At 39.9% G+C, this 10777-nt stretch overlaps 1 protein-coding gene across 1 annotated transcript; it reads right to left on the bottom strand.

The window, feature by feature from the left end:
• Positions 1–283: 283 nt before the first annotated feature.
• On the bottom strand, positions 284–8614 carry qrfprb (pyroglutamylated RFamide peptide receptor b). The gene is made up of 6 exons (XM_029456591.1): positions 8156–8614; positions 6448–6606; positions 4572–4633; positions 2537–2772; positions 1606–1703; positions 284–1489 (listed from the first exon to the last, which is right to left on the bottom strand). The coding sequence occupies exons 1-6, from the start codon at positions 8520–8522 to the stop codon at positions 1092–1094; spliced, it is 1320 nt and encodes a 439-aa protein (XP_029312451.1). The 5' UTR covers positions 8523–8614; the 3' UTR covers positions 284–1091.
• Between the last annotated feature and the right edge of the window lie 2163 nt (positions 8615–10777).

The following is a 10777-nucleotide window of genomic DNA, read 5'->3' as shown; positions in this document are numbered from 1 at the left end:
TGCCCCATTTCATTTGTGCTGAAAACAAAGAAAAACAAGTTACACTTGTTGATTTTGTAAAATGTAATTTACCAACAGGATTATAAACCTCATTTTGTACAAAATCCCCTTTGTGCATATGAGACAGAGCACAATTAGTGCCACTGACACATCAGAAGACGATACTCCTGAGACACACACACAGAGCCTGCTGGCACTCTAATCCACTGATCTGCATTTACTTAATTTTCAGTGTATGATTTTAATTTCCAAGCAGCATCTTTAAAATAAAGGATCTGCAGAGATCCTTGTATAAAAGCCAAGCTGTCGTTACCAAACATATCTTCACAGAACGCGTTACTAACTTTAAAGATACAACAAAGTGATGACGTTCACCTAAGTCACGTTTAGATATCAACATTACAAAAATATTCCACAGCACCATTAAGCAAACACATTTAAACTCATGTTGAAGCGATGTTTGCTCTTCCAACAATATGGAGGTGACCTCCAAAAAATTTCTAAAGCAATACAAATGTTTAAGAGGCTGAACAGAAACCTTATTAAAACAAGGTTTTGCAATTGAACCTGAGCTGAACTTTGTTAAACGCTCACAGCACACATTTAGCATTGCGTTAAAAGCCTAGGCGTCATCCTGTGCTGCTAAAAGGCTTATGGCGCTGTAAAGTAAGTGTCCTTTTCCAAACAGCTCAGTGGTAACAGTTTGAGCTTATCTGGGATGACATTAAAGGCTGTTCCCTCCTACATATCATCAAACGAGACCCACGGAGAGGGGACTGAATGTCCTGCAGATTTCAGAGATAATTTCGGTAACAAATGATGATTTCAGAGTCTGACTTCTGTTTCTGATGCTCCAAGGGGAAGTCTTCTTTAGCGCCAGAGGGCCGTCATTGGTATTCCTTCCTGGTTTCCTCCAAGATAATTAAATAATGGACGGTATTGGTTTTGGCACTGTTTCCAAGCTGTTGGACATTTCTGGGTCTTTGGACCACAACTGTGAGACTTGAAATCACATCTGACTCCCCTCCAGCTGCTTGATTGACAGCGAACAGGAAGGGTTGAGGTTGAACTCCAGAACTTTGAGCTGGTTCTCATTTGACTTGAGAGCCGCTGTTTCCAGGGAGCTCCGTTTGGATGGAGGAGATCTTTTCTCCGATAACTTCCAACAAGCTCTCTTCGTGCGACGAACTCGAAGCTCCTTTTTCTGCCGCGTGCTGCTTCGAGCTATCGTCTTCGTCCGTCTTCATGAAGGCTTGTCTGCTTTGTGGTTTGATAAACTGCACGCTCAGTTTGGGCGCCGCCACGACGCCGCCCTGCTGGTTAGGCTTTCGGATGCAGTGGGAGAGGGTGGAGACGCAGCTCTTCTTGAAGTTCTCGTTCATGAAGGCGTACACGATGGGATTGTTGAAGCTGTTGAAGAACCCGATGGCCTGAACAATGGCGATGATCATATTTAGTGTGACTCCGTCATATTTGTTCTCCAGGTCATCTGGAAAATGAAACGCAGACAGAGTTTAAAACTCAAACTCATGAACTACACGGAGACTTTAAATAAATGTCTAGAAATTGTTCCTATATTTAAATGACAATAAAACTCCTACGTACTGTATTCAAACATCATGTGGACTGTGTGGAATGGTGCCCAGCAAATGGTGAAAAGCAGAACGATGGTGATCATCATTTTGACGGCTCTTTTCTTTTTCCTGCAGAAGATCACAGCAGACGACATGTTCGGGTAAAATTATTACTTTCAATAATTGCACTCTTTAAAATGTGCCAGTGAGTAGTATGAAAGACATCAGGACCCTGGCACTCCCCCACCAGGACGGACTGCAACAATTATTTTTACACCCACTTCTTCTTCTTCTTGAATATGCAATTTATTATTATTTCAGAAATCTGCTTGTACACCAAAGAGACGTTTAGATTTTCCACAGCACACCTGTGTAACTTGCATATTCATTGTTCAAAGTGAGCACACCAACGTGTTCCTCTTGCAGCAGATGAATGTGAACATGTCCTTTTTAGTTTGAAACTGCACAGCGAAGGCCAAACACCTGGGTGAGGTTATGATACGCGAAAACACATTTTTCGGCTGCTTTGCTGAGAGTGGTATTATTTAACGTTTAATATACCAAACCTGTAATACAAAAATAAGTATCTCAATATGTGGGATTTGCAGAACCAGGTAGTAAATGTGATACAATCTCAGCTTTTCTGAATATTAAATACGCTTCAATGTCAAGACACTGCCGGTGTGCGTTGCCCTTTAGTTACTGACATTAACGTTCTAACATCTAACATTTTGAATCCCCGCGTGTCACCGGTCCTCTCCAGAAAAACACCAATATTTAAATGTATTCACACTGTCTAAAACTACAGATGTTTACATTCAGAAGCTTTTGTGTTTCTGTTTTTTTTGGCCACAACTGAAGTTGTGACTCTAAATGTTTTGTTTATTACAGATTTATGACCAGAAAAAAGCATTTTACCAGCATCTTACTCACAACTACAACAAATGTGCTGTTTAACCCACCTTGAGATCTTAATCATCTCTCTGTTGTTCATGGTGTTGAGGACCGAGGAGTCGCCCACCCTCTTGCGGATCCACAATTCAACGGCAATACGTGTGTAGAGGAAAAGTATGGCTGCCAATGGAAGCAGGAAAAGAGCCACCATGATGAAGGTGGTGTACACCTGCCTGTGAGTCAGAGAGCGCCAGCTCTCCTGACAACACACGTGGTAGTGATCATACAAGAAGTCGTACTTCACCTTTTGAGAGGGAGTAAGACTGTTAGTCGTGGGAGAAAGGTTGTGACCGATAAAGCTTATCTCACAGACAGGGTGGTAGTCGTGAGGCAACTATTGGATTGCTCTTTTTAAATTGTCATTTATTTGTTAAGTTTTTCCCTCAACATTTTCTCAATTTTGGAGTCCCTAATCTCCCATGGACAGCAGTCATTTTCACCCTCCTGCTGTCCTGGGGAGAGCAGCGTACAAATAATTTTTTCTAAAAAGAATTTGTCAAAAAGTATCGAAACACTAGTTCATTTTAAAACCTGTATAATGTTACTATAATATTACGATCGTATCTCTGTTGGGAATTAACACATATCATATCATATATGGCATTAACTCAAAATGAGCTGCAAATACTGTAATACCTCAAATATAAAATACCACATTGTAGCAGTTCATTTCTAATATCCCTTTGAAATGATCATGTCGTAACTCATGATTTTGCACTGTTGTATTTACAACTCATGGCGTACCAAATATTATCTTAGTCTTAATTTCTCATGACATATAAAGTAAAAAAGAAAACCTTTGTAGCTACTCAACAGTGAGTTTATGACCTTTTCTTCATATGATATCTGTACTGAGTCTCTCCAAGTAACACACGATGCATCTGCCAGCCACAGATGCTGCTGCAGCAGCCAAAGCTGAACAGAGTTGTATAATATTACTGGCCTTTTCCACACAAGACACAAGAGACCATGCAAGGCAATATATTTCACACAATAATCTGCTAAAAGCCAACATCAACATCACATCAGAATCAAAGAGAGCAGACGCCAGAAATAATCAATAAACAAGATTTTACTCTGTAAAACTAGAAATACAAAATATCATCAGCAGTATTGCAGGCTTCGCACTCACACTAAACTCTGATAATCTTTTTTTATATATATATATATATATATATATATATATATTTGCAGTAGAACATCCCTTGTAAGCTGTGGAACACACTATCCTTGAAAAAAGAAAATCCAGAGCTAAATCAAATTGTGACAGAGCTGTATGTCAAATATATTCTGCATCTTATACAAACCGAGTCTTTTATGTCAAACTAAATTAATTCTACGCATTTTTTGATGAAAAGAAATTCACTGTGTTGAGCCGATAAAACCGACTTAAAGGAAGAAATGATTAAATCCATTCAAACGGCTAAGTAAAACGACGGTCAAGGATTCTCTTCTAGGGGCACTAGTGCTCTCCTCATACAGGAGCACCTTCAGCGATTGACTTATAACACCAAGATGCTCTACAGAAGGCCACAGGAAGTCCTTTCTCTCTGTGGCTGTAAGACACCTCAGGTATTGAGAATGATGGAGGACACTCAGTGACCTGAGGTCATCTCTCTCGCTCCTTTCCCTCTTCATACTTAATAGATTTGGTCATTTTTATCTTGTGATTTTATGTTGTTATTTTGTCAAATACTGCACCTTACCTCATCTTGTTGAATATTGCACCTTACCGCGTCTCATCTCAACTCATCTCAGCGTATTCTTAAGTTTCTCTAGATATATATATTTGTATAAAACATTTTTTGCATTAATTATACATTTTTGTTTTGTAAATCTTATACTGTCTCCTACTGTGTATTGCAACTGTTGCAAAAACAATTTCCCTCAGGATAAATAAAGCTCTATCTATCTAGACAGACACTGCAGGAACATGGCAACGCCTCCGAGAGAGAGATCTGCAGGTCAACGACCTGTTCATTGCCCACTGCATATTAATAAATCTAATTTTCTATGCACAGTGGCATGAGTGGCATCACTTACCTCAAGCTGTTGCACAAACAACATTGGTGAACCCACAATCACTGAGGCAAGCCATACCAGCCCTGCAGGATACAGATCAGTAAAACATTCACAAACAGATACAATCTGCAGATAAAAACAGGTTGAAATACTATTACAGTTTAATACCTAGTAGCTGACAATGGTTCAAAGGAAGTGACCTATGTGAGACTAATGCTAAACATTAGTGGCAGCAATTTAATTCCTCTATCATGTGATTAACAACGCTGCAAAACATGCAGAGTGTCTGCAAGGGTCCTTACTTATATTACTTGTCACTTTACTCTCTTTGTTGTAACAACGTAAATTTCCCAGTCATGGGACAAATAAAGGATTTCTGATTCACATGTCTTTGTCTTTGTGTGAGAGCGCACGGCATTCTGCATGTTCTTATGTTTATTCATGTGATTAGACCTCATTTCAGTGAAGTACCAGCCCTTACTAAACATAAATACATAAATCAAGAAGGTTTTGACACACTTTTTCAGAGTGTTTCAACTTTAACTTAGTGTTACCAGCTTCCAGTTTGTGTTCGGGAGGCAGACACACTCTCCACATTTAAGAGCAGGCTAAAGACTTTCTTTTTTGATAAAGCTTATAGTTAGGGCTGGCTCAGGTTTGCCCTGGATCAGCCCCTAGTTATGCTGCTATAGGCTTAGACTGCCGGGGGAAACCTCCCTGCTCTCTTCCTTCTCTTCCTCTCTCCTCCCCTCCCTCTTCTTCTCCCTCTCTATCTGTATGCATTTATGTAAATGTATGTTACTAATTCATCATCTGGGGCATCATCCCCGGAGTTTCTGTGTCTCATGTGGCAGGTTGCCACTGATAAAGTTTACGTCAGGATCAGGAATCGTGGCTGCGCCTGCTGCCCTGGTCCTGCTGGACACCGGGAAGCCTTTTTGACATTTTCCTGGATTCATCCATACTTTCTCTTTTTTCAACACAACATAATTTCTGTCAAATGTTGTATTTGTACTATGTTGTTTATCCTGTACACACGACATCTATTGCACGTCTGTCCGTCCTGGGAGAGGGATCCCTCCTCAGTTGCTCTCCCTGAGGTTTCTTCCATTTTTCCCCCTTTAATTGTGGAGTTTCTTTTAGGAAGTTTTTCCTTGTGCGATGCGAGGGTCTAAGGACAGAGGGTGTCGTAACCTGTACAGTCTGTAAAGCCCACTGGGACAAATGTATAATTTGTGATATTGGGCTATACAAATAAATTTGATTTGATTTGATTTGATTTAACACATACCTGAGTTTTAACACTAATATTGATATTCCAGATTTTCAAAAACATTTTTGTCTAGGAAACGTCAAATGTTATTTAAAATCTATGCAACAGTTAACTTCACTATATAAAATGATAGCAAGAGTAAACACTATTACAATAAACCTTATTTGTTTGTTTATGCCTGGTCGTACTGTACCTTTAAGGCTCTACATAAATGTGTTCAGACTGGTGGAGGTTATTGAATTGTTGAAATGAGCACAGAAAGAGCAGCGATTTAAAAACGTTCTGTAAATGTTTTGCCTGCTGCTTTACTGCCCCCGCCTCACATGGGATTAAGGCTGCAACATGTTTTTACTTCTGCACTAGAGCTGTGTGATGAGTTTTGTTTGTAGTCGTTGCTGTTTTCTCTTAAATTATTCCTTGTTTCTTTTGGGTATAGTCTCAATGTCTCTGTTTCAAACCCGCTGACAGGAAGATGTATGAACGTTGGGCTGGAGGGCAAAACACAATTTACTTTTTATAAATAAGCGCAGCCTTTATCTTGCTCACAGAACATAGGTTACCTTGAACACACACAGACATCTGATTCTATAAGTGCAGTAAGAGTGCCTTGCAAACATAGAATACCTAGCATCTTGTATGCTCTTTTGGACGAGTACTGCCTCCTCATTTTTAGTGGGAAGACAATGCCCTGGTATCTCTCAATGGCAATGCAGGTCATCGTGAGGATGCCTGTCACTATGGCTGTTGACTGTACAAAGGGAACTGTCTTGCAAACCAGAACACCTGCAAAAAAAAAAGAAACAGATGGGTAAAAACAATGAGGTACAGAGAGACAGCTGAAAAGGTGTGATGATCCGAGACGGGAAACAGAAGCAAGCGTCCCCCTCGTCCTTTTCATCTACCTGTTGGTATTTATTAAAATTACAAAATGAACATTTCTTGAGCACACATATTTCACAGCTAATGAAGCACTGAGCTGAAACCCAGGAGAAACTGCGCACTGTAATAAGACCCGCATGTGAAGACAATGATTCGCCCTCACCTAATTGTGTCCGCATTTTAATAACAATAATAGGAGCACATGCCTTGAGCTGGCCTTCTATTGCTTTGATACGCTGAATGATTCATTAAAGTGTCCTTGTTGGGTTCATACATGTGCAAACTGTATATGTAATAAATACCCTTGCAATGATATTCCATCTCTAAAGTTGATAATACTCGATTTCTGTGGACATTGAGGCAAAGTTTTGATTCAGCTCTTTGATTCAGGTTGTAGAAGAGTTGTTGTATATTATCAGGTGGACACATTAACAGAAAAGCCTCTGCAGTGCAATGCAGTAATTTACAACAGCAACAATGCATTAGACTTTATTGTGACAGCGCCTCAAATTAGACCTTGAATAAAATAGGCTAAGAGTAGGCAAAATACTTTCCTTTTTGATAAAGCTTATAGTTAGGGCTGGCTCAGGTTTGCCCAGGATCAGCCCCTAGTTATGCTGCTATAGGCTTAGACTGCCGGGGGACACCTCCCTGTACTATGTTGTTTATCCTGTACACACGACATCTATTGCACGTCTGTCCGTCCTGGGAGAGGGATCCCTCCTCAGTTGCTCTCCCTGAGGTTTCTTCCATTTTTCCTGCTTTAATTATGGGGTTTCTTTTAGGAAGTTTTTCCTTGTGCGGTGCGAGGGTCTAAGGACAGAGGGTGTCGTAACCTGTACAGTCTGTAAAGCACACTGAGACACATGTAGAATTTGTGATATTGGGCTATACAAATACATTTGATTTGATTTGACCTCTGACTTAATGTTGTTTATGCAGCAGTATCACATGGCATTGCATTGAGTGTCCATTATATTGTGTTCACCTTCTGCAAAGTTTGACATGAGTAAAATTGGCTAATGCAAAAGCTAGAAAATTGATCTTGGAACGACAACAAAAAACAGCCTGTTATTTTGCATGCATTGATCTGTGTAGACATATTTATTTATTTTATTTCTTTGTCTTCCACATCACTTTCTCACCTCAAACTCTCCACAATTTCTGGGCTAAATAGTCACAGCTTTGTGACTTTAACAACTAAATAGCCTGCTTTTTATGTATTTACCTGTGAGGAGACAACGGTGCACAATATGTCATGTGGATGCATTATCCACCAGCTTGTAAATCCTGATACATGTAATGCATTTGTCTATTTCTCCACTTTTAATTAAGTTGATGTCGGATTTCCAAGAGCGAGACCTTGAATGCGTCTTAATTGCTAAAAAATAGACAATGCTTCTTATTCATGACATGGTATTTAAAAGTATGAAATATAAGTTTAGAAACTCACCTCCGAACCATTCAGACGAGATGTTCTGCAGCAAAGTGAAAGGTATGCAGAAGAAAGTGATGAGCAGGTCGCTGACCGCCAGAGAGCAAATAAAAATATCTGTCGCCGTCTGTATCGCCCGTTTCTTCACAACTATGTAGATGACCAAACTATTTCCCGCCAGAGCCAGCAGGAAAATAAGCATATACATAATCACGAAGGTGGTCTTGGCGCTGTACGGTAACTCGGGGATGTAGACGAGCGGCTGGATGTTGTAAGTGTTGATAAACTCCTGGCGGCTCAGGTTGTAGTACTGGAGCATCTCTTGTAATACTTCAGGAGTTATCTTGGTGGACCCTTGCCCTGAATTTGTTGAAGCTGCTGCCATCTTGACACGAGTCTTCAACCCCGAACCAACTTGATTATAGGCAGGAAAAAAAATCGGCTTCAGAGCTGAAAGCCTCTCATTAACCAACAGGTGAGTCCGGATGGTGCGCCGCGTCCTCCATCCTTCAGCTGCACGTGCTGTTCTCACTGCTGCTGCTGCTACTGTATGTATGTGTGTGTGTGTGTGTGATAGCTGATGAGTACGAGGTGACAGTGCTGTATGAATATTTTATCCTTTATGGTCTGTAATGATATGATTGTTTTTTGTTTGTTTTCAATCTATATCAATCAATCTAATCTTTATAGTGCCTGAACAAGAAATGTCATTATGTATATCATTCAAAAAAAATATTTCACGATTAAACCTTACTAACACCTGCACAGTTTTCAACAGGAAATAACACATTATTTCATAAGCAATGAAATATGAATTCATAAGCAATGAAACACACCCTTCCAATGATGATAATACTGCTTTTTCTTTACTCCTTTACTGTAGACTCGGTTTGAAATATCTATATCTAGAGAGAGAGAGAGAGAGAGAGAGAGAGAGAGAGAGAGAGAGAGAGAGAGAGAGAGAGAGAGAGATTAACTGATTAACTGATTAACTTATTAAGAGTTGTTTTACCCCAAAATATATTCACTGATGCCCTTTAATAGGCCCATGTGATTTTAAATTAGAAGCCTGTAAAGCATGGTCTATAAATAGCCTACACGTTTGGGGTTTTGGTTCTATATCTGTGATCGGTCATCTGCAGCTGCCTGGAAAGATGACCATCAAGCTTTGCATGATTAGGTTCTTCTAACTCTCAAACACTTATGCTGTCAAGACAGACAGGACAAAAATGTATTTTTTTAATAACATAGGTGTATGTGACTTGCCATACAGCTACCACACAAAGCGACAGGTCAGTGGCACAGTTCTTATAGGATTTGTCATCTGTAAGGTTCTGTATGTAAGTATGTATATAGCCTATATATTATAATAGCCTATAAGGGTGTAATTGCATAGGCTATTATAATTATAGATCCTAGTGAGTTATAGGCCTACGCTTTGAATAAGGTATTATGGGTTCTCATCATATACAATGTATCTTATTCATATTTACAATGTTGCTTGATCACATCATAAAACATGTCTGTTTACATTACATTTTGAAAAAGTAAAAAAAAAACAATTATAACTAAAAGCAGTCATACCCTTTAGGATCTTAGTCAGTTTGTCACATATTGTCAAACTTAGAAGAAAACACACACATCACATATAAGTATCCTCTGAGCCACATTCATATATTATAAACTTCATCATCTCACCAGCAGATGTAAAAAAACATCTGGCAGCTGCCGTGGCAAGCAGTGGCAAATACCCTCAAACAGCTGCCCTGAACAGTGGAAGCTGCTTCGGCAAGTCTGCAGCAGGCACTAATAAAACCAATGTACAGGCTACATGTTGCCATGACAACACCGGAAGTCAATACGTCCAGCGCTGATCTTCAAAAGTCAATTTTCTTCATGCAATTATAATACATCTTGTTTACCACCATGAATATAACAAAGGCAACATAGTTATTCGTTTTCATGAACAAAGTAACCGGGACGACAGTAAACAACATGTATTATATTTGCATAAAGAAAACCACCTGTCACTCAGAAATGGCACTTGTTGACATGACAACATACACCAGTCTTATTAGTGTCAGCTACAAAGTCAGAGCCCAAACAGTGTTAGCTGCCACGGCAAGTCGTTGGCAACAGCTGCCAATGCTCAGGTGAGATGCCACTGCTTGTTGTGGCATCTCACCCGAGCAGTGGCATCTGAGCGTGCCACCGGAAGTGCCTCTGCTAGCTGCCTCTGTCACTATTTGAGCCAGGCCGTGCTGCAATGGCACAAAAAATGGCGATTTTAACATGAATTTGTTGTTAACAATTCAGCATTAGGGATCTACGACTTGAAAGCATTAACACCAATCTCTCCCGATCGTATATTTTTACTGAATGCTACAATTTGATGGAAACCTGGCTATTTGACAAGCAGCCCAACAAGTATGGTTTACTGACCGTAGCTAGCCTCGGTGACTGCACAAAGCTCTACGTGGTAAAATACCTCAACAGGGGGGTTACACACCCTCCAAATGTTAAAGAAAACTAGGTGACCTCTGATCTGTGACTAACCTTAGCAAGCCATCAATTTCTTGCAGGTTTCCTGGGGAGAAAAGGTCATTATGGACTAATTAGATAAAATAGAGACAGCGTTCA

This window comes from Cottoperca gobio, chromosome 19, assembly GCF_900634415.1.
Source record: "Cottoperca gobio chromosome 19, fCotGob3.1, whole genome shotgun sequence".
Classification (NCBI taxonomy): domain Eukaryota; kingdom Metazoa; phylum Chordata; class Actinopteri; order Perciformes; family Bovichtidae; genus Cottoperca; species Cottoperca gobio.
This window is presented reverse-complemented; position numbering and strand designations above follow the sequence as displayed.

Bases quoted from the DNA above. Each gene is read 5' to 3' on its own strand.
- qrfprb (XM_029456591.1), bottom strand. From the start codon at position 8,522: ATGGCAGCAGCTTCAACAAATTCAGGGCAAGGGTCCACCAAGATAACT. The intron at 6,607-8,155 runs GTGAGTTTCTAA...TTTTTTTTGCAG, and splicing joins CTCGTCTGAATGGTTCGGAG to GTGTTCTGGTTTGCAAGACA. The intron at 1,704-2,536 runs GTGGGTTAAACA...GATCTTCTGCAG, and splicing joins GAGATGATTAAGATCTCAAG to GAAAAAGAAAAGAGCCGTCA.